The 27466-nt window shown below is 44.1% G+C and overlaps 1 protein-coding gene across 1 annotated transcript in view; it reads right to left on the bottom strand.

The window, feature by feature from the left end:
• LOC121924007 (E3 ubiquitin-protein ligase TRIM39-like) overlaps nucleotides 1-24868 on the bottom strand; it is a 40244-nt gene extending 15376 nt beyond the window's left edge. Inside the window, exons 1-6 of the mRNA XM_042455049.1 lie at nucleotides 24746-24868; nucleotides 21707-21921; nucleotides 20740-20867; nucleotides 19349-19770; nucleotides 4184-4279; nucleotides 1822-2052 (exon numbers count right to left, since the gene is read on the bottom strand). Coding sequence (XP_042310983.1) covers nucleotides 1822-2052; nucleotides 4184-4279; nucleotides 19349-19765 — 744 coding nt within the window. The 5' untranslated portion in view covers nucleotides 19766-19770; nucleotides 20740-20867; nucleotides 21707-21921; nucleotides 24746-24868. The remainder of the gene's footprint in view (nucleotides 1-1821; nucleotides 2053-4183; nucleotides 4280-19348; nucleotides 19771-20739; nucleotides 20868-21706; nucleotides 21922-24745) is intronic.
• Nucleotides 24869-27466: the final 2598 nt, after the last annotated feature.

Below are 27466 nucleotides of genomic sequence, written 5' to 3'. Positions count from 1 at the left end.
AGGTACACTAATGTGTAACTATGTTAATGAGAATCAATGAAGAACTTCTTTTATGTGAATTGTTATGAAACATAATGTTTGAATAAGATTGTAAAACTAATGTAAGTATACTGCTAAGTTTAATGTGTTATAATATTTTGGAATGCTGTACGTATATCAATGTGCTAGATCTCATTGCTCTATTGAGGACTCCATAGAGCAATGACTTCTGAAGGAGTGTGTGAAGGAGGCGCTAGGCAAACCTGGCTTCCAGACAGCCCATCATGCTTCAGGAAGGCTATGAAGGGGAGGTGCAGAGCAATGGCATGTAACAAAAGCAGAAGTGGATGTTGGAGGATATTCAAGCAGGGTTTGAAGGTGGTACATACATGATTTTGATTTCAGACAGGCAGGGCTGGTAGTTGACCCTGATGGCCCTGCAAATGAATGTATTTTTGTTGCTGTGTAATCATCAACACAGACTCAGTTTGGTATGTATAGCCCGATTCCAATTCAGAATTGATAGCCAGCCAGAGACACGTTTAAAATAACAATAAGAATACATTTGTTAAACATAGTACCATATAAGAATACAGTCCGCCCTCTGTATCTGCAAACTTGCCATGCATGGATTTGAGCACAAGGCAAGCCCGCAGGGGAGGGGGTGGCGGTTCGCGGCACCAGAGGAGGGAGGAAGAGGATGAGCAGCAGTGATGGAAGGCAGAAGAGGATGAGAAGAAAGGAGGAGGGGAAAAGAGGAGGAGGAAGGACAAGGAGGAGGTAAAGGAGGAAGAGCCACAGCAGTGGCAACGGAAAGAGGAGAAAGGAAGAGGAAGGACAAGGAGGATGAGCGGTGGCAAGAGGGGGGTAAGATGCAGAGGAGAAAGGAAGGAAGAGGAGGCAGGACAAGGAGGAGGAAGGGAGGCAGCAGCAGCAATGGGAGGCGTAAGAGGAGGAGGAGAAAGGAGGAGGAGCTGGGGAAGATGAGGAGGTGGAAGGAAGAGGAGAAAGGAAAAGGAGGAAGAAAGGAGGAAGAGCCAAGGCATCAACAACAGAAGGGAAAAAGAAGAGGAGGCAGGGAAGATGAGAAAGAAAAGGTAGCCCTCTGCTGCCCGCCACGGTGAGAGGTTGGTTGGGGGGGGCAAAGTTCTATTGTCCTCAATGGTAGCGTGCCCAACATTGAGTACTATGGGACTTGAGCATCCACTGATTTTGATATCCATGGGGGGATCCGGAACAGATCCTCTGCAGATACCACGGGCCCACTGTATAACAAACTCTATTAGTCTATTCTTTAGGATCTCCACTATCTTATGCAATTGTCTTTCCCCCCTCAAATCTGTCTCTATCAGCTTAAAACCCTGTCCTTTAGCTCAACACCTTGTCAGTGCCACTTCAAAACCATCTCATATCCAAACTATCTGAATTCTCTCAGACACACACTCCCACAGCCCTCTTTCATGGAACTTCCTGAGCTGTGACTGGCTTCCTTGAAACCAAGGGCCTGAACAGACAAGCCAAGAAAGCCGGCTTCCACATGGCAATTAGATGATGCATACCTCCAAGATGCACAAAAGATGTGCCGAAGCTGTGCCTGGGCCACAGAAACCTGGCCCAAAAAGGAGTGGGTTTTTTTAAAGCTCCAATTTGGGCCTGTGGTGGGGGCACGCTCAGGACCATGGTATGTGGTTGCCGTAGTCCCAAGGCATCTTGGGTGGGGGCAGCATCAAGCTGCCCCTTTGTGCCGGTCTATTTCCACCCCCAAGTCTACCTAGCACCTCCATCACATACACCCACTGGGGAGACGGGAGTATTAATGATTCACATTGATTCATATTTCACCTTGAGCATCTCGATGCCCGACTGCAGACACTTCTCCTCAGTTTCTGTGATGACACTGTTGAGGGTGGCCCGTTGCTCAGACAGCTTTGCTACGTTCTCCTTCAGCTTCTGCAAAATCTCCTTTTCTTCATCCTCCAAACGTCTCATCAGGACCTCCTGCTCAGTTTTCAGGAACATATGCAGTTCATCAAATTCACTGATGATGAGCTGACGGCGGTCTTCAACCTTTCTCTATGGAAGAAAGAGAGCAAGGGTTTAGATAATAATCTTGTCAAATGTTTATTTATTTCTAATCAAAATAAGCTCAGAATCTAAATAGCAAACCATATGCATAGCAAACATTAGACAAAGTTTATGGCATCCAATACAGGTTGTGTGCTAATTTGGGTCTTGTTCGTGAAATTTACGGCCTGGAACTAGTGCATTCATAATGCATAAAATACAAAGCAGAAAGCTTAGTGTATTGTAGAATCTGTGTGCATCACCAGTGATCTAATTCCAGGCATAACACCAACATAACTATAAACAAGACATGATAATATAAACAGTGAATGGACCAATAATAAATCCTAGACGAGTGCCATGTTAGAGATCTACTGATGCCATCAGATGGCTGATGTAATTTGATGGCAGTCAACTGTACCTGGTGTTACATCTTATCTATGAAACTGACTGAAAGAGAGAAACATGTTTATAGGGAGCATTTTTTATCTCACTGGACAAGATCTGTCAACTGATTAGGCTGGGAAAGAGTAAAAAAACAAGCTGAGAAGAGACAGAAGTCAGACCGACTGACTATTAGTATCAACTGGAGATTAGGCTCCCATGTAGCCTCTAAGCTACACTGTTCCTGATACCCACCTAGACAACATTGGTTAAGAGAAGAGAAAAATCTCTGCTCTCAATTAGGCTACACTAAAGAGATATATTTCTGATTCTCCTACATGCAGTAATGGATGCTGTTAGATATAGCAATGCCCAGCGATATTAACCCCTTGGATGCCTGTGTGTCTACAGATACCTATTTAAAAATGCATCACTCCCTCAACAGATGATACTGTACCCCTCACTGTATAAAAAGCTATGTTGTAGTAATGTTATTCTATATGTCTACTATAGAGAATCCTGCTAAAGAGATGTAGAAGATTCAGTTCTCACAAAAGTGTAGCATCTTACCTGCCATATACTGTAATGACTTTATGATGCCTGAAATATAATGTAATGAAAGCAACATGTCTACACTATCACCCCTTCCTTTGAGACACTGAAATGTCTATGCTTCTTCCTGAGGGTAGTGTGTATGACTAAATGACTGCATACAATAAATAGCCTAAAAGACTAACAGAGAACTTGATCATTCTCCCATATAGTGGATTTTCTGGTGAATAAGACGATCTTTTCGCCCCGTTTTATACGCTGGGTTAAGCATTTGCCGGCCTCCAGAGACAGGGGGGTGTCCTTGTGGGTTCCTATCCCAGCAGGCACCGCGGCCAGGCTCTCCCTTTCTTACCACCATTACAGATCAGGTGAGGGAATGGGAGGGCTGGTTTTGGGGGCTGGAAACTGGAAAAGGTGGTGGAGAAGCGGCTCCAGAGCTGGTCCAGCAGGAGAGGGATGGTTGGGCTGAGGGAAAGAGCCGGCCCCTTATGCCTCACCGCCACCGTCGCTCTGCTCCAGTGGCTTCTTCCGTGGCGTCGAGTGCTCTTTTGGGCTGGACTGCGGGAGGCCCTACTGCCACTTCCGACACCTGCCTTCCAGGCCTCCACAGAGGCCCCCTCAAGCCGGCGCGTGTGGGTGCCGGACCCCCTTAATTCGGCACATAGTAGGCCAGGGCGCTCCCTGCACGCAAGTTGGGGGTTGTCTTATACACCCAGTCGTCTTATATGTCGGAAAATACGGTAAACATCCTGAGCTTCCAATACTTAAGAATGCTTAAGTGGAGTGTTCTATGTCTGTCTGGATTTAATTATTGATCACAAGATGGATGCCCAGGGATCCCCCACAAGGGTTCCCCAACTGAAACAAGTTAGCTGACAAATGGCAAAGAACCCTCAGTCCCCCAGTCCAAAAAGCAGGGACGTAGCCAGAATTATAGGAAGGGGGGGTTCCAGACTAAGTGCCACCATTATAATGGGGCTTGGGTGTGGTGGCGCAGCAGCACACACCATTCATTTTTCTAATGGAAGGGGGGGCGGACCCCAAGAACCCCCCCCTTGGCTACGTCCCTGCAAAAAGACACAGATGGGAACCAAAGTTTCACAACTTTGTTTTCCAGAGCAAAAGATAAAACCAAGTACAAGATGTTACCCTTTTGAAAAGAGATTCCCACTCCATGTAAAATATACAACATGTAAAAACATGCCTTGAGCTCCCCAGCCTTCTTCTCCTCTTGGGATTTGCAGTAGGCGATCTTCTGCAGCTTTCGTTCTAGAGGCTCCAGGCACTTTTGCATCTTTTCCTGCATAAAAGAGAACAGCATAAGAACAATTGTAGTGGTTAAGGAAAAGGTTGGCTGGTTTAAACAAAGTGACTTCAACCCTCTCCTCCTGCTTTTTAAAACTGCTTATTAATTTGTGAAGTCAAAGGCTTTCATGGCTGGCATCCACAGTTTTTTGAGGATTTTTTGGGCTATGTGCCCATTTTCTAGAATAATGATTATTTATTTATTTTTAAAGTCTGTAACTTTAACAGTTTATTGGCAGTTGCTCATTGTTAGACCAGTATCGCTTCTTTGTAATCACTTTATTTTATAGTGTAAGAAATGCCATTCAGAAACAAATCCGTAATCAATCAAAACAACTTGCTTTAAAAGAGCATTTTAAAAATAAAAATAAAAGTGACCATAATATCTGAACCACATTTTGCTATCACCATATGTACTCGACTACAGGTTGACCTCATGTATAAATCAAGGGCAGGTTTTGGGGCCAAAATCATGAATTTTTGATATGAACTATGGATAAGTGAAGGTTAAAATGTAGGGGCATGAAACGGAGGATCTAAAGAATGAAGCAAAGGAAAACAATCCCACAGAACATACAAAATTCCAGCAGGCATAGCTGTTGTGCTCACACTAAAGGCTGGATGGATAAGGGGGCGAGGGTCAATGCTCCCAGGACAGATTACACTCTTGCCTTTCACCAGGTGATAGTTCCTATTTTAATAAGAGTTAAAGTACAAGCACTTACATTCTACCGTGGATAGGTCAACTCAATTTTAGGGGTCTATTTTTCTTAACCTGTCCCCGTCCCCCCGCCGGTGAACTGAACTAGTTAAGAACAGAAGTACCACCCATGCAGTCCAATAAAATGTGTCCCTGGGAAGCCACAAGAAAAGACTAAAGTTAAGAGCCTCTCTTCCAGTATTAGCTCCTGTGAAGGGAGGAGCTGGTCAAGCCTGGGGTTCATGTTTGATTTAATTATGTATTAATAAACTTTCACACTGCCACTGAGGAAAGCCCGTTGTTCCAATGACAGTGTGTGCACACTGCCGTATCATCCATTGGGCACAACCCCCATTGTTCCCAGTAGCAGTGTGCCAACGTGCATGCAACACCACTGGGTACAACAGGGACTATCCCTAATGGCGGTGTGGCATGTGCCACCACTGGGGACAATGGAATTCGAGCACCCATGGATTTTGGTATCTGCGGGGGAGTGGTGGTTCTGGAATGGATCCCCCACCGATACTGAGGGCCGACTGTACTTTGAGACCCAAGTACCTGATCCAGGAAAAGGGGCAAGGACAGGAATGCAAGGGTTTGGAACTGTGGGGCCAACCTGGAGATGGGATCTGTCACGGTCCCTTACAACTTTTGCATGCTCGCCTTTTCTCCTTCACCACTGCTGGGCTTCCTCGTGAGGTAGTCTAGCAGGGGCAAAGCCAGGTCATGCTTAACCCCTATTCTTTGTCATTGCTACGCTTCCTCCTGAGGGGGAAGCCCAGCAGGGACAAAGTCAGGCAAGGTCTCCTCGCTCCTTCTCATTTGGCAAAGGCAGGCTTTTTCCCAAGGAAGAAACCTGGTGGGAGCAAAGCCAGGGGGGCCATTCTCACCCCTCTTTCTCCCACTTCTTTTCTCACCTGCCCCCCTTCCACATGCTGCCCAGCTAGACCCAGAAAGGGCTGCCAAGCTGTGGTGATCTACCTTGCCCTCCTTCTGTCCTCTCCCGCTGCCTCACTTGCTTGCCTGGTTGCTGCTTGCCCAGGACTGCCGGGGTGGCTGCAGGGCAAGTAAAGTAGTGGGAGGGGATGGAAGGAACGTGCACTCACCTCTTTCTACTGCTTTGGCTTCCTCCTCACAGAGAGAGCCAGCCCAGTGGAGAAGCAGGGAGGCAGGCATGTGTCACCTCTCTTCTCAGGTATCAGAGTGCAGGCCACCCCTCCCACCCCCCACCCCCCAGTGACACCACTGTGCTTACCCTTACTGAATGCCATTAGAAAATCTATCCCATAATAAACAGCAGTGCGAATATTAATATTGTAAATCAGAGGTGTAGAATCTGTGGCCCTCAAACATTTATTGGATTCCACCAGTCTTAGCCATCATGATCTATGTTTGATGATGAAAGGCTTAGCCATGAACTCAATGGATTCATTTGAACAAACAACCATCACTCCACTCTTCTGCTTCCAGTCTCCAATTTATACTGTGAATGCATTTACTAACCAACCTGATATAACATGCTGTAACTAGAATATTAACACCGTCCTACCTCAAAGGAAGGGGTGATAGTTAAGTGACAGCACATACTCTTTAGCCATAAATTCAATCACCATATCATCTTCAGTGGGAAGGAGGGGAATCTCCGACACTATGGCAAGCACACGTGTGCCTCCCCTCCTTCCAAAACTCAGTCACTTTCCATTCAGCAGCTCTGCTCACAGAAGTCCTTGACATTTCTGATTGGAAAGAGCAGGGATGCCTTTTGGTTGTGGGCTATTCAGCATGGCTTTGTTGCATTTGTGGTTACTGAATCAATCTTACCTTCACTAAACACAGAAATTCCCTCTTGCAGCCAAACGTTTTGATCTGTGTAATCAGTATTCTGGGCACTGGGCCACCTCTGGGAAGTGAGCCAGAGAGCTACATCACACACTGTAATTTCTATTCTGAGGAATTCAAGGGACACGGTCATGCTCCCTGAGTATCTGATCTGTGGAGAGCTGGAGGAAATCCCTGACTCTGGAATAATTCTCCATCCTCGTCTTCAGCAGTACTGGTGGCATTGCTATTATTCATTTTATTTATACCCCACATTTTCCCCAAAACTGGGACTTGGTGGCTATAATTACAGGATCACAAGTAGTAGGGATGAAATAAAACTCTGTCTGTGGGATGACACAGCTATTCCAGTCACAACAAATGATGCTGAACAATTGAGTCAGTATTTTACCAGGTACTGTTCCAGATATGGCATTGTTGTTCTTATTGTTATTGGTATGTGCCTTCATAGAATCATAGAATCATTGAGTTGAAGAGATCACAAGGGCCATCCAGTCGAACCCCCTGCCATGCAGGAACTCTCAATCAAAGCACACCCCCCCGACAGATGGCCATCCAGCTTCTGTTTAAAGACCTCTAAGGAAGGAGACTCCACTACACTCCGAGGGAATGTGTTACAATGTCGAACAGCCCTTACTGTCAGGAGGTTCCTCCTAATGTTGAGGCGGTATCTCTTTTCCTGTAACTTGCATCCATTGTTCCGGGTCCTAGTCTCTGGAGCAGCAGAAAACAAGCTTACTCCCTCCTCAATATGACATCCTTTCAAATATTTAAAAAGGGCTATCATATCACCTCTTAACCTTCTCTTCTCCAGGCTAAACATCCCCAGCTCCCTAAGTCGTTCCTCATAGGGCATGGTTTCCAGACCCTTCACCATTTTAGTTGCCCTCCTTTGGACACGCTCCAGTTTCTCCACATCCTTTTTGATTTGTGGTGCCCAGAACTGGACACATTATTCCAGGTGGGCCCTGACCAAAGCAGAATAGAGTGGCACTATTACTTCCCTTGATCTAGAAACTATACTTCTATTGGTGTAGGCTAAAATTGCATTGGCCTTTTTAGCTGCCGCATCACACTGTTGACTCATATTCATAGAATCATAGAATCGTAGAGTTAGAAGAGACCGCAAGGGCCATCCAGTTCAACCTCCTGCCATGCAGAAAATCACAATCAAAGCATCCCCGACAGATGGCCATCCAGCCTCCGTTTGAAGACCTCTAAGGAAGGAGACTCCACTACACTCCGAGGGAGTGTGTTCCACTGTCGAACAGCCCTTACTGTCAGGAAGTTCCTCCTAAGGTTGAGGTGGATTCTCTTTTTTTGTAGTTTGCATCCATTGTTCCACATTCTAGTCTCTGGAGCAGCAGAAAACAAGCTTGCTCCTTCCTCAACATGACATCCCTTCAAATATTTAAACAGGGCTATCATATCACCTCTTAACCTTCTCTTCTCCAGGCTAAACATCCCCAGCTCCCTAAGTCGTTCCTCATAGGACATGGTTTCCAGACCCTTCACCATTTTAGTCGCCCTCCTTTGGACACGCTCCAGTTTCTCAATGTCCTTTCTGAATTGTGGTGCCCAAAACTGGACACAGTATTCCAGGTGGGGCCTGACCAAAGCAGAATAGAGTGGCACTATTACTTCACTTGATCTAGACACTATACTTCTATTGATGCAGCCTAAAATCGCATTGGCCTTGTTAGCTGCCGCATCGCACTGTTGATTCGTATTCAACTTATGATCTACTTGGACTCCTAGATCCCTTTCACATGTAGTCTTGTTCAGCCAGGTGTCCCCGATCCTATATCTGTGCATTTCATTTTTCCGCCCTAAGTGCAGTACCTTACATTTCTCTGTGTTGAATATCATTCAGCTTTGGTTTCAAGTCATTTCCAACTTATGGCAACCCTGAGATTAATCTATCATAGTTTTCTTGGCATGATTTTTTTACCATATTCTGAGACTGAGATTATGACTTCTCCAAGGTCATGCAGTGGGTTTCCATGGCTCAGTGGAGTTTGAACCCTGGTCTCCAGAGTCCTATGCTGAAACCATTACATCATGTTTGCACTTATACATGACACTACCCAGTTTTTTGTGGAGGACAACCTACTATGAGCAGAAAGCACCACAGACTTGGAACATTTATTAAAGAAAGTCAAAGAAGAAGGTACAAAGGCAGGTTTAATGCTGAACATAATGATAACAAAAATAATGCCTAGGAAGACCTACACACATTCAATCTAAGGAATTCCCATACCTTGGATCAAACATTGATCAAAATGGAGACTGCAGTCAAGAAATCAGAAGAGGACTAGAAATGGGAAAGGCAGCCATGCAAAATCTAGAAAAGATCTTAAAAAGCAAAGATATACAACTGTGCACTAAAGTAAGAATCTTCCAAGCCATTGTATTCCGCATCACTATGTGAGATGGTGAGATGTGGACAGTGAAGAGGATAAGAAGAAAATCAATTCATTTAAGATGTGGTGCTAGAAAAGTGCTAAGGATACAGCCCAAAAGACAAGCAAATGGTTCCTTGAAGTGATCATGCCTGAAATCTCATTGGAAGCCAAGATGATCAAATTAAGGCTGTTGTACTTTGGCCACATGATGAAAAAGACATGTCTCATTAGAAAAAGACAATAATGCCAGGAAAGTTAGAAGACAGTAGAAAGAGAGGACAACCACAAGCTAGATAGATAGACTCAATTAAGGAGGTCACAAGACTGATTTAGCAGGACCTAAAGCCAAGCACTGGAGGACAGGGGGACTTGGATAATTCTCATCCAGAGGGTCCCCATTAACATATAGAATACCTCCTGATGTATTTAATGTAATGAATCTACTCATTATATTTAATTAGCTTCCTAGCTTTGAATGGGGCTGAAATTTGGTGTATACCAGCACAACTAAAGTACACTGCTCCCTCGGGTTACGAAATTAATTCGTTCCGCGGCCGCTTTCGTAACCCGAAAAGCCTTCGTAAGCCGAATTGCCATAGGCGCTAATGGGGAAAAGCCGCGTTTCGTGCGAAAAAGCGCCGAAAAGCACCAAAAATTTTCTTCGTAACCCGAAAAAACATTTGTAACCCGGAACAATTATTTCCAATGGGATTTTTTCGTATCCCGGAAATTTCGTAACCTGGGTATTTCGTATCCCGAGGGGTCACTCTGTACCCTTTTTTTGGGGGGGGGGGGGGGGAGGGCATCCAGCCATTTTCAGGTATTACTAAGGGTTGGAAATGATCTAAAGGTGAAATATTTAAATCGGAAGCATTACTTTACTCACTGGCACAGTGGGGGGTGTCTAGCTTCACAGCATAATCCAAAAACATGCAAACACCACAGCTACAGCCGCAGGGCTTTATCTCATGCCACATTGTACAGTCACATGAGATTCTGATTTCAAGTAGTTCAGTTTTGGAGAAAGCTGCACTTGTTTTAATTCTGCAGAGATAAATAAACTTCCTAGACAGCTTGTTAGTGCCTGTGCTCCCTAGGAAGTCGATAAAAGGGTGTGTGCATAAATTTAATTACTATATTACATTTCTGACAAAATATCTCAGAAACATTCAAGTGATTTATAAACAATGTAAGGAACACATCTAATAAAATCAAGGCACATTTTCTTGCTGGCTTTCCAGTCAATAACTGGATTCAGTCACTGAATCATCTTCAACACAATCCAAACTGCTTTTCTTACAGTCTGTTAGACTTCTCAGTGAGGGAAAATGACTTGTATCCCTAGAACAGTGAGAGTGAAAAGTTTTCCACTGCTATTATTCTTTATTGGTGTTTATTTTTTCATTTCTAAAAATAAACACTTAAGTTTCATAAAATTAATTAGTAAAGAAACGGATACAACAATAGTCAAAATAACAGGTAATGGATGCAACAACAGCTCAAATTAATAATTAAATTCTCAGTCAGGTGATTATCCCAAGGAAATGCATACATTTCTCACTTCCATATACACACGGACACAATAAGCAGAGATCTTTGGGTAGTGTCAGGAATAAATTTACACATTTTTCCTGTTATGTTTTGATGATGATGATGATGATGATGATGATATATTTATATCCCACTCTTTTATCAAAACTAGGACTCAGAGTGGCTTACAAGATTAAATGCAGTACAGTAAAGAACATAGAAAATTGTTACACTAAAACAGAATTAAAACATTACAATATTAATACAGATGGCATAAAAATATACTGTAGTTAAAAAGATAAAAGTATTTAAATTACATTTAAAAGAATACAAGACACAACCTGTTCTTTAAAAACCTTCTGTTTTAAATGCCTGTCTAAACAGGAAGGTCTTCACCTGTTGGTGGAAGGCAAAGAGGAGGCCATTTTGGCCTTCCTGGGAAGGGAGTTGCAGACTCTAGGGGCAGTCACCGAGAAGGGCCTCTCCTCAGGATCTCAGACCCTGATCTAGTTCATACAGGGAGATACGGTCTGCCAAACAGCCAGGAACCATTACTTTACTTTAATATATAGGGCTTTATAGGTCATAACCAGCACTTTGAATTGTGCCCGGAAACAAACTGGCAGCCAGTGGAGCTTTTTAAACAGAGGCATTGTGTGGTCTCTGTAACCTGCCCCAGTTTACAGCCTGGTTGAAGCCCTTTACACCAGCTGAAGTTGACAAACACTCTTCAAAGCCAGCCCCAAGTAGAGCACGTTACAGTAGTCCAAATGGGATGTAACCAAGGTATGTACCACCATGGCCATATCAGACATCTCAAGGAAGGGGTGCAGTTGATGCACAAGCTTTAAATGTGCAAAAACATTCCTGGTCACTGCAGAGATCTGGGCTCCCAAGTTCAAAGCTGAGTCCAGGAGTCCTCCAAACTGCAAACCTGCATCTTCAGGGGGAGTGTAACCTCATCTAACACAATACATATCCCTATTCCCTGATCTGAGCAGGACTGCCTCTGCCTTGTCTGGATTAAGTATAAATTTGTTTGACCTCATCCAGTCCATTACTGATGCCAGACACTGGTTTAGGACCAGGACAGCCTCCTTGGACTGAGGTGGAAAGAAGTAGTAGAGTTGAGTGGATTTAGGTGGAAAGGAGTAGCAGAGTTGAGTGTCATCTGCATATTGCACGGTGCCCAACTTGAAAGGAGATAAAGGCCGAAATTAAGATTGGCTACTAAGGTTGTTTGGGCTGCCAACTGTTTTGGGTGAAATGTAGGACATTTCGGTGACATGTAGGCCATTAAAAAATGGGGGCATGACCAAATAGCTGGAAGCAAAACGCAAATCCATACTACTTAGCCATGCTCAAAATAGAGGACATTGTGGAATCCATCCTCCTGGACAGGAAGGCTAAGATGGGAGACATGTCTGGGAAAAGGAGGGAAAGTCTAGTGACCCTATCAGGGGACAAGGCATCCCCTCCCTCCCTCCCTCCCTTCCTTTATTATTTCCTTCTTCCTTCCTCCCTCTCTCCCTCCTTTCCTTCTCCACTTCCTTGATTCCTTCCTTCCTTCCTTCCTTCCTTTCCTTCCTTCCTTCCAGAGGACGAGGAGAAGAATGGGGGAAAGAGAGGAGGATTCCTGTCCACTGCGTTGTACTCCTCCTCCTCTGTCGAGTCATTCACCTTTGAGCAGCCTGGGGTTTTTTTGCCAGGCGGGCAGCCTTGCCACTTGAAGGTGAACGACTCAGCAGAGGAGGAGGAACACAATGCAGTGGATGCGCGTCTTTGTCTCTTTCCCCCATCCTCTTTTGTCTCTTTCCCCCCACTGCTGGGCGGATAGCCTTGTGAGGAGGAGGAGGACAGGAGAAAGATAGGAGGATGCTCAACTATCGCATTGTCCTCCTCCTCCTCTGCCAAATCGTTTGCTTTTGAGTGGTGTTGGGGTTTTGTCAGGCTGGCAGCCTTGCCACTCAAAGGCAAAGCCTCTAGGCCGCTCAAAAGTGAATCACTCGGCAGAGGAGGAGGACAACAACATGGTGGTTGGGCGTCCTCTCTTTCTCCCATCCTTCCCCTGACTCACCAGAAGAGTCCAAGGCTCTCTCATGATCTCTAGCTATCTTGCTGTCTGCTCTCTCTCTGCCCTCCCGGCTGTTTCCGCTGTTTGCCCTGCAAAAAGCTGCTCCCTCTGGGCCTGCCTGGGTGAGAGGAGCTGTAGGCCTGCCTCCAGCAAAAGCTCCCCTGGGAAGCAGAGGCAAAATGTGGGGAAGAGTCCATTGCTCCCATCCTCCAAAGCCTTGTGCAATCGGGGCCCCAGGGCTCCAGAAATCCTTTGGCGGGCTGCATCTGGCCCCCGGGCCTCATCTTGTGCAGCCCTGGCATATTGATTGCTCTACGCCCCAAAACTCTGCATGACCTTCCCCAGTGGTTTCATGTATAGCAATAACAAGCAAGTTTCTATACTGCTTATCAGTGCACTTAAGCACTCCCTATGTGGTTTACAATGTGTATACTAATTGCTCCCCACAAGCTGGGTGCTCATTTTAACCACCTCGGAAAGATGCAAGCCTGAGCCGAGCCTGAGCCCCTGGCTGGTACTGAACTCAAAACCTTGTGGTTTGTGAGTGGCAGCAGTACAGGCAATTAACCACAGCGCCACCAGGCCTCTTTATATGTATATGCTGAATAGCATCAAGGACAAAACAGAACCCAGAGGGACCCCACAGGTCAATGCCCAGGAGGTCAAACGTGAGTTCCGTAGCACCACCTTCTGGGTTTGCAGCTGCAGGAAGGCATCGAGCCACTTTAAAACAGTACCTCCAAGTTCCATCCCAGAGAGACAACCCAGAAGGATATTGTGATCAATGGTATTGAAAGCCGCTGAGCAGAATAATGAATGAACTATCATATCAAAAAACATAAAGTGGGCCCTCCTTATACGTGGTGCGGATTTGAGCATCTGTGGATGGCAAACCCATATTGTCCCCAATGACAGTGCACCGCCATTGGGGACAAAAGTTCCCCCTTCTTCTTCCTTCCCCTCTCCTTTCCTCTGGGCTCTGAAATCCAAGCCTTGGCTCTGGCTCCCTTGGAACCCTGTTGGCCAGAGCCAAGGCTTGGATTTCGGAGCCCCTAGCCTCTGTCCTGGCTGCTGGGATTGGGGTTCCAAGACTCAAACCTTGGCCCTGGTTCCCACAGAGTGTCCAGGACAAGAGTAATCCCAAGTACCCTTCATCCTACTATGCCCAGCTCCATGCCCTTGGCTGGGCAGAAGATGAGGGTCCTCACAGTGAGGAGGGAGCAAGCTTGTTTTCTGCTGCCCCAGAGAACAGGACCTGGAGCTTTGATTGAGAATTCCTGCATGGCAGAATGCGGTTGGATTGGATGGCCCTTGGGGTCTCTTCCAACTCTAGGATTCCATAATTCCATATGATAGTCCTGTTTAAGTATTTGAAGGGATGTCATATTGAGGGTTTTGCAGAGGGAGCCAGCACCAGGGCCGAGGCTTGAGTCTCGGAGCCCCAAGCCCAGGATGGAGCCTCTGGGCTCCGAAACCAAGCTTTGGCTCTGGCCAACAGGGTTCCAAGGGAGCCAGAGCCAAGGCTTGGATTTCGGAGCCCAGAGCCTGGGGTTACGAGACACTCTCCCAGCCTCAGCAGACTCCGTCCCCACAGCCAAGCCAGGGCAGAAGTCTTCAAGAAAGCAGGTAAGCAGGGAAGGAGGGAGGGAGAGGAGAGGAGAGAAGGAAGGAAGAATGGAGAGAAGTAGGAAGGGAGTGGAAGCGAGGGACTTTTGTCCCTAATGGTGGTGCGGCACAGCCACGTGGCCGCATCACCATTAAGGACAATGGAATTTGAGCATACGTGGATTTTGGTATATGCAGGGGGGGGGGAACGGATCCCCACGTATGAGGGCCTACTGTAGTTAATTTAAAGCAGAATAGAAGCATTTAAAAACATAAAATTACAGCACACAAACCTCACTGAAAGATACACTTCTGCACAATCAGTTAATTGCCAAAAGCATGCTTAAATGAAAAGGTGTTTTACTTGCAGGGAGGAGAACAAGCAGGGTGCAGGCTGGCCTCCCATGGAGATAATTCCACAACATGGCAGCAGCCACCAAGAATGCACTCTTGTATGAACTCTTGAGACACCTCTTTCGCAAGATCCGCAAACTCAACATTCAAACCAAGGGTGGGAAGCTCTATAATCAAAAGAGGAACACACTACTGTATATACCCGTGTACATGTCGACCTCATGTATAGTTGAGGGAAGGTTTTGGGGCCAAAATTTTGAGGGTGCAACTTAGGGGCATGCAAGAAAGGATGTCAATGACAATCCCCACTGCCCCCCCCAAAACAAACAAACACAGGTGTCCTTGCAAAACCAACTGGCTCTTTCCATGCTCCCTGGGAAAGCAGAAACACTCAAACATATTGGCTGAGCAGCAGCTGTCATGGTAAGGAGAATGGGGTGTTGGGAGGTTCTTCTTTCTGAGCAGTATTACCATATTGCCCCATACAAGTCGACCCAGGATTCTAGGGTCAAATTTTTTTTGACATAAATTTTTGAACTTATAGATGAGTATGTACAGTAAATGATCAAGATGAAATAAAAAGACATGGAAGCAATACACAGAAGAGCTATATAAAAGAGATGAAATAATGAATGACACATGGAATGAAATGAAGAACCATATGAAGATGAATCTCAAATCGAGGTGAAAACAGCTCTCAGAGAAACTGGAAAGAATAAATCACCAGGAATAGATGATATCTGAATTGAACTGGTTCAAACCATATGAACAAAATAAATTCCAGTGTTAGCCAAAATATGCCAACAAATATGGAAAACAAAACAGTGGCCAACAGATGGGAAATGATCAATATACACCGCCATCCACACAAAAAAAGACACAAAAGACTGCAGTATTTATAGGACCATAACATTAATTTCCCATGCAAGCAAAATAATGCCCAAAATTCTGCAGCATAGATCTCAATAATATACAGAGAGAGAATTGCCAGATGTTTATGTAGAGTTCAGGAAACAAAAAGACACTAGGGACCACACTGCAAACATACAATGGATAAAGGAGTGAGAAAAAGAATTCCAGAAAAAAATCAGCATGTGCTTTATAGACTATAGCAATAATAATAATAATAATAATAATAATAACTTTATTTATATTTCCCACCTCTCCCTGTGGATCAATTACAACCAGATAAAATACAAACAAAACATACATCAAAAAGTAAATCTTAGACACTAAAACTGCCACAAAATTAACCCTCACAATACAATGTTAAGTACATAATACAAATTTACAAAGCTAGAAATTAAAATCTTGCATAATCAATGATTGGGGTATAGAGGTGGATAGACTGTTTACACGGAGTCAGATGAGAAAGCCCATTAGAAGAGATCCGTCTTAATAGCTTTCTTAAAAGCATCTAAGGTGGTAATACGTCGGATTTCCTCCAGTAGGTCATTCCATAATTTTGGGGCGGTCAAGACAAAGGTCCTCTGGGAAGTGGACACCAATCTCATCTTGTGTACTTGTAATAACTGCTTCCCAGATGTTCTGAGAGTGCGGGGCGGACTGTATAGGGAGAGGCGTTCCCGCAAGTAACCTAGGCCCAAGCCATGTAGGGCCTTAAAGGTGATAACCAACACCTTGTATTGAACTCGGAAGCTGATCGGCAGCCAGTGAAGATTTTTTAATACAGGTGTTATATGGTCATATCTCGATGTACTGGTGACCAGTCTGGCTGCCATATTTTGGATCAACTGAAGCTTCTGAACTTGGAACGAGGGTAGCCCCATGTAGAGTGCATTGCAGAAATTGGGGCAAGAGGTTACCAGCACATGTACCAATGCTTCATGGTCTCCCTGGTCCAGGTAGGGGCGCAGCTGGCATATCAGCTGAAATTGATAACGAAGGCTTTGACCGCATAAAAATAGCAAGGCCTTTGACTAGGGAATGCCCTTAAAGAAATGGAAGTGCCACTACATTTGAGAGTCCTGATGAAGAACCTATACTTAGGACAAGAGGCTAACGTAAGAACAGAATACGCTAAGATCAAATGGTTCCCAATTAGCAAAGAGTCAGGCAAGGCTGCGTTGTGTCACTCTATCTATTCAACTTGTATGCAGAAAATTTATCTACAGGAGAGGGAATGAGTAGTGAAGATAGGCAGAAGGAACATCAAAAATCTAAGAGATGAGGACTGTATCATACTACTAGCAGAAAGCATCACAGACTTGGAACAATCACTAAAGAAAGTCAAAGAGGAAAATGCAAAGGCAGGCCTAATATTAAACATAAAGAAAACAAAAATAATGACTACAGATGATATACATAAATTCAACCTAGATAATGAGGAAATTGAAATAGTTAAAGATTTCCCAAACCTTGGATAAAGCACTGATGAAAACGGAGATTGCAGTCAAGAAATCAGATGAAGATTACAAATGAGAAGGGCAGCTATGATAGAACTAGACAAAATCCTAAAGTGAAAAGATATACAGCTAAACACTTGGAACTGTTCAAGTCATTGTACTCTCCATCACCATATATGGATGTGAGAGCTGGGCAATGAAGAGAGCAGATAGAAAGAGAATCAATTCATTCAAGATGTCATGCTGGAGTGCTGAGGATACCATGGACACCCAAAAAGACAAACAATTGGGTCCTAGAACAAATCACTCCTGAATTCTCTCTGGAAGCCAAGACAGCTAAATTGAGGCTGTTGTGCTTGGGCCACATCATGAGAAGGCACGACTCATTAGAAAATTCAATGATGCTAGGAAACGTGGAAGACAGCAGAAAGAGGGAAAGATCACAAGCCATATAATAAACTTAGGGCTGACACAGATAGCCCAGTTAAGCTGGCTTCGTGAAGCCTCAAGGGTGTGGCATTCAGAAGTGCCATGCTCCCAAGCCAAAAAAAAAAAAAAAAAAAAAAAAGCCACGCCAGCAATTACATGTCAGCTGGCTTCTATCCAGCTTCACGGTGTGGCCTATAAATGCCAGCTCTAAGGGAAAAGGGGCAGCTTTCTTCTGCCCGAAATAGGAGCAAATTTTCCCCCAGTCCTATTTAGGGCAGACGCTGGCCAGATTGGTGCTGCAGCGTGCAGTTGCCGTGGCCCCAATCCAGCTCTCTCAGGGGTGGCATCAAGCAGCCCCTTCAAGGCCGTCTGTTTCACCCCTTAATCAGTGAAATTCCAAGCCTGAGCCTACAGGACCTGTGCAGAGAGGTAGAGGATAGGAGTCATGGAAAAATCTCATTCACAGGTTGCCATGAGTTGAAGTTAAATGAGACGCAGCTAACGACAACAAATGTCCACTCCAGCAAGACTTGTGTGAATAGTGGAACTAAGAGTAGGTCTTCCTATGAGGTTCTTAAAACTTGAATATGTTCATAAGGTGATAGCGGCATTACCCCTGACCTATATAATTAATCTCATCTAGGAATCGTTGGGTCTGAGATGCCTCTACAAACAAAGGAAGTGAAGATTGCATATGCATAAATATTATGGAGTATGAGATTCAAAGTGGGATACTGAAGGTTGGCTGCATACTATTAAATATGATGAGGTTCTCGGAAGGTATTTTTCAGGAATGGTCTTACCACCTTTTTATTCAAGCATGCTAGAACTCTGGGACTCCAGAAAGGCAGTCACCATTCCCTTGGCTCACTTGGCCAGTCCCCCCTGCCCCAGCAGCTTTTATGGATCAGAAAGGCAAGAATCCACCACACATGCGGTGATACTGTTTTCTCCAAATATCCTGTCCAGACTCTTGGGCTGTACAACTGAATAGTACTGTCCATTATCATTGGTCAAGGAAGGACCAAAATTACATCCACATGCCCTCTATCAACTACACTACCAAGACAGAATAGAATGGAGCAATTTTATCCACAAAATGTCACATACATTCACAACTGAGTAAATTCATTGCTGAGTGGTCCTCATTCTCTTTTTTGTGAGCAAGAGCATACTAAGTCTGTAATCTCTCAAGAAAATGGAGGGGGGGGCTCAGTTGATTCCTCTACATGGGAGCAGTCATGTCCACTGCCTGGACCATTCCCCCTTTCAGAACTTGATCAGAGATCAACTCTGACTTTGTTGTAGGTCCCTTTTGAAGTTCCTGGCTCTCATTAAGGCTATGCAGTGCCACCAGGGAGCCCTGCTGGCACAGTGGTTAAATGCTACTACTGCTGCCACTCACTCACAAGCCACAAGGTTGTGTGTTCAACTGCAGCCAAGGGCTCTGGAATCAACTCAGCCTCCAAGGTCGCTAAAATGAGAACCCAGCTTGTTGAGGACAATTAGCTTACACATTGTGAACCGCCTAGGGAGTGCTTAAGTATACTGAGAAGCGGTACAGAAATGTACTTGCTATTGGATTGCACTGTACACTCAATACAAACCCATCTACTGTCATGAGAACAGGGGAAAATTGTCCTGCCAAAAAGAGTAGCTATGTATCTCTTGCATACCTTAGGGGCTGTTGACCTAATTGCTCTTCAACGCCCCGTTCATTTAAAAAATCTTAATCTCAATCATGCTCCAACTGCAACTTTACCTTGTATTCCTGAGAAGCATCATCCAGAGACACAACTGTGTGAGAGCGATGTTCATGGGAGATCTCACACACTAAGCAAACGGCCTTCTGGTCCTCCTTGCAAAAGAGACGGAGCACTTCATTGTGCTTCTCACATAAGTTCTCGTCCCGTATTTTACGTTTGTTTGTGACCTGAAGCTGCTTGGCTATCTCCACCATGTTGGCCAGCTGCCGGTTGGGCTTTAGACTGCGGTGACGGGAAGTCTTACGGCAGACAGGACAAGGGAAGTCCCGATTCAGATCCTCCCACCATCGGGTAATGCACACCCGGCAGAAGTTGTGACCACAGTCAATGATTACAGGGTCTTTCAAGTACTCCAAACAGACAGAGCAGCTGGCTTCTACCTGAAGGTTTTCCAGAGGGTTTGTACTGGCCATGACTCCTGAAAGGCAGTGAGGCAACACTGTAGTCAGAATCAAATGTCAAAAGTTGAAAATGTTTTTGACATCATACATTCTCTGTATATAACTAGTATCAAACATGAGCCATCCAACAATAATGACTATAATAACATGCTGAAGCCATCTATAACCAAGCAGAGGTACAACAGTGCTGTGGTTCCCATCTAGTGTATATGTCCAGAAACTATATATCCAGTAGCAGTGGTGGGATTTACCCAACCCTCTAGGTGTTTTTGCATTGCTACTCCAAGCATTTCTCACTATGTTGACTAGAACTGCCAGGACCTGTAGTCTCCCAACATCTGGAGGGTCATATGATTGTTACTGAGGCTGTATAGTAAATACGGTACACAATGAGTAAAATATACATCTAGTATCTACTATAAAAATAGATATTGTATGCATGCAGTATAAATATATATTTTAAAACTTTGCTTGCTGTTGTAGATGTTTAAAATATTTCATGTTTTTATAATTAACCAAATTTTATAGCTTCATCTTCTCCTTTATTAACCACCCGACACCTTCACCTTGAAAGGCAGTATAAACATATTTTAAATGATATATTTAATTATTTAAGTCATTATAACATTTAAACATTCAGCCTTCACATGTTTTCATTTGTCCAGTAACTGGTTTTAGAGGCCCTGTTCCAGAGAATGGTTAAGTTAAATTCAAAATAGGTATGTCCACATCACAGGCAATGTACAAACATTTTAATTGTCATATTATGTATGTGTTGTCCTTTTATGATTTTATACAGCTCATGAAGAAGGCCTATAGAGCAAACGCAGGCCAAAATGCATTGAGCGTTTCTTAAAAATAACACAACCATTTATTGTGCATCTGGACACAAGAAAATATTTCCATTTTCTTCTCTGAACTTTATAGGAGGCATTTATCTGGCAGCTGGTGCTGAAAACCATGTTGGCTAACATGGCGATACTCACTCTAATGCTGATCTTCTAAGAAGGATCACTTTCAGAAATCCATGCAGATGAAGGCAACATCTGGCCAGGAGATCCTGCTAATAAGTTCCATGGGGCAAGCACATCAGGTAGGATTTGGGGACCAGCACCTGAGAAGGCAAGAGCAAGATAGTATTATCATTAAACACATCAATAAGAGGACAATCTAAAAAAAATGATGCATAGGAAAACTCAGAGGGCCTCCCCAGGACTAGATGCGAAAAGTTCAGCTGACCAAAATTAATATAGCTTGGCCCTGCCCATTTCCTCACCTCAAAAGGGCCAGGGAAGAATAAAATAAACTTCTAGGAAATACATTAATTTCCAAGACAACCCAATGGCCATGGTGATAGAATGGGAATCTGTCTCCCATGTGCTAACTGGAAAACAAACATTGTGATAAGGGTAGTCAGACTGCAGTACTGCCAGGTGCAAAATACGCACAACAACAGTATGCTGCTAAAATAATTCTAAATCATGTTTTCAGTGCTAGAACTGAACTGAGCTCATCATCCCATCACATAAAAGTCTGCTCCCAATCTGCCCAACATTTTTTCATTGGCAGCAGCCAAATTTAGTGGGCAAAAGGCCATTTTCATTTTCCAATAATTTAAAAAACTGGGAAGCAAAAAATCCTTGCTGATCTACTGCTAATCATCAAGCTACTAACTCTGATTTACTTTCAGCCTGTTCTAGTGACCCAGGACAAGTCAAAGTCTTTCAGTCTCAGGGGATGGCAATGGCAAACTTCCTCTGAAGAAACCTGCCAAGAAAAGACTGCAATAGGGTCACCATAAGTCAGAAATGACTTGAAGGACACAACAATAAACCTAAACTCCTTTTACTTCACAAACTATCTCTAATCCCATTTCCAATGCAGCTGCAGTAACACTTTCTGGACAAGAAATATTTCAGAGACCTTTGAAGCCCTGGGTAATAATCTACTTACCCCATACTTGAATTGCATGGAGCTGATGAACTGGTATGTTCATTGTCCCCTCTGGTTAGGCTTTGGATGAGAAAAGATTAATCCACTGTGAGCTGGTGAGTGATCCAGTGACACAGACAGGTTGAGAACTGGCTCTTGGTCTCCTACAGCTATATAAGCCCAAGGTATGTTGCAAGAAGGATGCTTTCTTTTATATGTAGTCATTCAATCTTTCCCTTGTCATTTAAAAAGAAGTATAATTAGATAACAGTATTTTACTTTTACATAGCAATCTTTAACTTCAAATTGTTTCACATATACTTTAGAACATTTTGTCAAGTAAAATTATCTTCAAATTGAAGATAAGGGGCTCCTTAGGACTGGAGCATGGCTTTGGCATGGCTTCCAACATCTTAGGATGCATGCATCATTTAAACAACAAACCTCCAAAGTGATCCGAAGCAGCTTTATTTTGGCCTGTCTGTTCAGGCCCTAAGTGACAAGTGCTGGTAGCATGGTAAGATAGGATTGACAAAATGAAAAGAGGAAGAATACTTCTGCAGGACATCCATCCCGTTTGCAGGTTGAACAGTTATGCTCTTGTACAGTGGACACATAAAACTAGAACATGTGATGTTTTGAAGATGGAGCAATAGAACAGCAGGATTGGCACCTACCTGTAGCAGTGCTACCTCAAATCCACTACACATGGCCTGAATGATCTCATTATTACCTCTGAATCAGGATCATCTCAGAAAAGCTAAAGTGCAGTGGAAGCACAGCTTAAAGAGACTGTTTACATCAGTAGCACACATTCCTGTTTCTGGATTGTGGGTTCAATCCTTGCTAACAACAGATATTGTTCTTGCTGAGTGCCTTCAAGTTTTTTCTGACTTATGGTGACCCTTTCAAGGGGTTTTCTGGGGCAGAGAGTGTGTGACTGGTGCAAGGTCACCCCAGTGGGTTTCATGACTGAGCAGGGAATAAAACCCTGGTCTCCAGAGTTGTAGTCCAACACTCAAACCACTATGCTATGCTTGCACTGTGCTTATTCTTAGTATTCAAGGTCCTTCACTGGAATTTATTCTAGCCCTCTTTACAACAGCTTTATGCAATAGACCGGCCTCATCCCCAAGAGTGCTGCTGCTCAGAGCAGGTGGGATGAGAAAAAAGAAGAGAAAGTAAGAATGAAACTAAGAAGCATCTATCCTTGGTCCCTCCCCATGGCCCATACATACATCTACATATGTGTAGGTACACATACACAACTGAGCACTAAATTTAGAATGATCCAATTCGTTGTATTCCCTACCACCATGAACGGACAAGAGAGCTGGACAGTGAAGGAAATGGATTAAAAGAAAATCAATTCATTTGAGATGTGGTGCTGGAGAAGGGCACTGAGGATCCCGTTGACGGCCAAGAGGACAAACAAATGGGTCCTTGAACAGATCAAGCCTGAACTTTCCCTGGAAGCCAAGATGATTGAATTGAGACTGTTGTACTTTGGCCACATCATGAGAAGGCGCAACTCACTGCAAAAGACAATAACATCTGTTAAGTGGTGTACTTGTTTGAGAGTTGGACTATGACTCTGGAGACAAGGTGCAATTCCCAGCTCAGCCATGAAAACCCAGTGGATGTCTTTGGGCTTCAAGGGAAGGCAATGGAAAACCTCCTCTGAACAAATCTTGCAAAGAAAACTCTAGCCTTAGGGGTGCCATAAGTCAGAAATGATTTGAAGGTACACAACACACACACACACACACACGGTATTGGGCAGCAGAAAGAGAAGACCACATGTCAGAAATTGGACTTTATTAAGGATGTCATAGCTCTGGGCCTGTAGGACATAAACAGAGCAGTGGAGAACAGGCAGGCTTAGAACCCTAGAGTTGGAAGAGGCCACAAGGGCCATCCAGTCCAGCCCCATTCTGCCATGCAGGAAATCCAAATCAAAGCATCCCCAACAGATGGCCATCCAGCCTCTGTTTAAAGGCCTCCAAGGAAGGAGACTCCACCACTCTCTGAGGAAAGAGTGTGTTCCACTGTTGAACAGCCCTTACTGTCAGGAAGTTCCTCCTAATGTTAAGGTGGAATCTCTTTTCCTGTAGCTTGCATCCATTGCTCCGGTTCGTATTCTCTGGAGCAGCAGAAAACAAGCTCGCTCCCTCTTCAACATGACATCCCTTCAAGTATTTAAACAGAGCTATCATATCACCTCTTAACCTTCTCTTCTCCAGGCTAAACATCCCCAGTTCCCAAAGTTGTTCCTCATAGGACATGGTTTCCAGACCCTTCACCATTTTAGTCACTCTTCATTGGACACACTAGTTTCTCCACATCCTTTTTAAAATGTGGTGCCCAGAACTGGACACAATATTCCAGGTGGGGCCTGACCAAAGCAGAATAGAGTGGCACTATTACTTCTTTTGATCTAGACACTATACTTTTTTATTGATACAACCTAAAATCGCATTGGCCTTTTTAGCTGCCGCATCGCACGGTTGACTCATGTTCAACTTGTGGTCCACTTGGACTCCTAGATCCCTTTCACACAAGTCACACTCTCTCAGCCTCAGAGGATGGCCATGGCAAGCCCCCTTTCTGAAGAAACGCGGCAAGAAAACCCCATGACAGTTCTGCCTGAGTGTTCCTGTAAGCTGGAAACAACCTGAAGGCACAGAATCCTCTCTAGGAATCTGTAGTAGGTCTTTTGGGTGGGACTTTTAATTAAAGTTGGCCATAGAGTTGCCAATGGAGGACCTAGATATTCCTAGAGAGGAGCTAATGATGAAATGCGTGAGTACCCAGAGCTGCCAATGTGGAGGGACATGGCTGTGTAATGGGGAGGAAAGGCTGGAAGAAGGGAGGGGTGAGCTTGGCTTTGAGGGGGAACCTGAGCAGCCCAGGAAGGTGATGAGAAGGAGAAGGAGAGCAATAAAGGCGGGCTTTCTGAGTTGTGAGGCCGGCCCAAAGGGAGCCACAACTCCTCCAGGCGGCAGGGGAGCCCCGGGGCCGGTCCTCGGCCTCAGCCCTCTCCTCCCCCGGGCGACTCACCTGCCTCCCTTCCCTTCCCTCCCCTCTAGGCCCGGATCGCCGTCGGAGCCGCCTCTGCCCCTCGCGCGCCCCTCACTTCAACCGCCCCTCCGCCAACAACACCGCCGCAGGAAGCGGCCCCGGCGTCACCGGAAGTGGACCTCTCAGCCCCGCGCGGAGGGAGAACCATAGAGCCAGCGGGAAGGAAGGGCGCTCTCTATGGTGGCTCGGAGGACTCGCGGGAAAATGGAGGCCGCCTCAGTGGGGTTGCTAGGCAACGGCAGAGCGGCCTTCTCCTCCGCCTCCGCCTCCCAGTCCCTACTACACACAAACACACACTGGCCTCCTCCTACCTTCATTACTCCACACAGGATCCCCCTTGATCATGGTTTTGGCACTAATGTCACTCATAAATCATAATTATATATATATGGAAACAAGATAGATAGATAGCTAGATAGAGGGGGAGATCATAATTTCTCTCTCTATATATAGGGAAGTTATAATCTCTCTCTCTCTCTCTCTCTCTCTCTCTCTGTATATATATATATATATATGGAAATCTTCCCAATATATATATATATATATATAGAGAGAGAGAGAGAGAGAGAGAGAGAGATATTATGATCTCCCTCTGTGTGTGTGTGTGTGTGTGTAAAATATATATAGGGAAATTATGATCCCATGTATGTGTGTGTGTGTGTATATATACATATATTATTATTATTATTAACCTTTATTTATAAAGCGCTGTAAATTTACACAGCACTGTACGTACAATCTTTTTAATTAGACAGTTCCATATATATACAGTATATGGAGATCATATATATATATAGGGAAATTATGATCTCTGTGTGTGTGTGAATAATATGATTTTCATACAAACACACACACATATATATAGGGAAATATGGAGATTGTAATTTCATATGAATATCATATATATATATGGAAATTATATATATATATATATATATATATATATATATATATATAATTTCCCTATATATCATATATAGGGAAATTATGATCTGTCCCCGCCTGTCTCTCTCTATATATATGTATTGTATATAATATACTTATGATTTCCATATATATATAGAGAGAGAGGGAGAGAGAGAGAGAGAGAGATCATAATTTCATATGTGTATCATATACGTAGGTAAATTATATATATATGTGTGTGTGTGTGTGTATAATTCCCCTATATATGATATATGATATATAGGGAAATTATGATCTTCCTGTGTGTATATAATAATAATAATAATAATAATAATAATGTTTTATTATTATTATTATTATAGAGTTGCACCGGAGTACCTAGAGATTACTAGAGAGAACATATTAATCAAATCCGTGAATAATCAAATCCGCAAATATCAAAGCTGTAAATGCGCAGGGATATGAGTGTGATTTTTATTTTTATTCATTTGCTTAAAAACATCTAAAAATTCTGCTTGCATACTACAAACATATTTATAACATATAGGCTAACAAAAAACAACATTCATACCACAAAAAGCATTTTTAAAAAAACTTCCTGGGTTTTTACCGACTGTTATATAAAACTGAAATAGCGACATTCATATTATTAAATCCCTACCCCCTCCTCCCCAGGAACTGAGAGATGCACCCAAGGAAACAGGAACCTTGGTCTGAACGGTCAATATTTACAGTGGCCATTATGCACTGGGGATGTAAAAAACAAACAACTACCTGTCTCTTCCAGGGTGCGTCCGCACTGTGAGCGCACTAGGCAGCAGCCACTGTGGTAGGAGTTATGTGGGGATAGTCTTGAACCCACCCCACCCCCTTTGTGGGCTCTGATCATAAAAGGCAATAGAGTGGTGGCAGACTCTGATAGGTGGACTGGAATGTGTTATCAACCGCTGATTGGACAGGAAGGAACTGTATTGAGACCAAATTGTATATACACTCATCATCCCTCCATATTTGTGGCTTTGATATTTGCGGATTTGATTATTCACGGATTTAATTAATATGTTCTCTCTAGGAATATCCAGGTCCTCCGGTGCAGCTCTATGGTCAACTTTAACTAAATGTAGCACTGAAAGACCTAGACATTCCTAGAGAGAATACTCCACTAGGCATTTGCATTTGTGGTTTTCCCACATTCACGGGGGTCTTGTGCCCCTAACCCTAGCAAATATGGAGGGACAAGTGTATAAGCCTGTGTACCCACTGTATATCTGGGTCCCTGCCAAAGGTACCCTCAAACACTCAAGTTCTTTGTTTGAAGTTCTAATAAAGTTCAATATCTTGGATCAGAATCGTGTGGTCATTTCTTACTAATCCAGCTGAGACTGCACCTTATGGAGGCAAAGGTGACAGTTTTCTGGTGCCCAATGTGGGGCTCTCCCAGGCCTCCACTGTTCTGAGCCAGTTGTGCTTTGGCTTATGAGCAGAGGGTGAGTGCATTTGCTGCCTTAGAGAGGTGGCCTCCATTTTGAGTTCCCCTGTTTCTGGTGACCCACAGGGGAATAGGGGGGTCCTGGCTGTTGAGTGGCGGCAGTGGACGAAGCTTCTGATCGGCCGCCAATGTCCCATTGTGATGTGATCATTGCTTTATTGGCTGCCTGTTGCTTGGCAGACTCTGGATCCCTGCTTGTCCCCTTGGTGCAAGATAGCAATAGCAAGTACATTTCTATACCGCTGATCAGTGCACTTAAGCACTCCCTAAGCGGTTTACAATGTGTAAGTTAATTGCCCCCAACA

This window comes from Sceloporus undulatus, chromosome 2 (assembly GCF_019175285.1).
Source record: "Sceloporus undulatus isolate JIND9_A2432 ecotype Alabama chromosome 2, SceUnd_v1.1, whole genome shotgun sequence".
Lineage (NCBI taxonomy): Eukaryota > Metazoa > Chordata > Lepidosauria > Squamata > Phrynosomatidae > Sceloporus > Sceloporus undulatus.
This window is presented reverse-complemented; position numbering and strand designations above follow the sequence as displayed.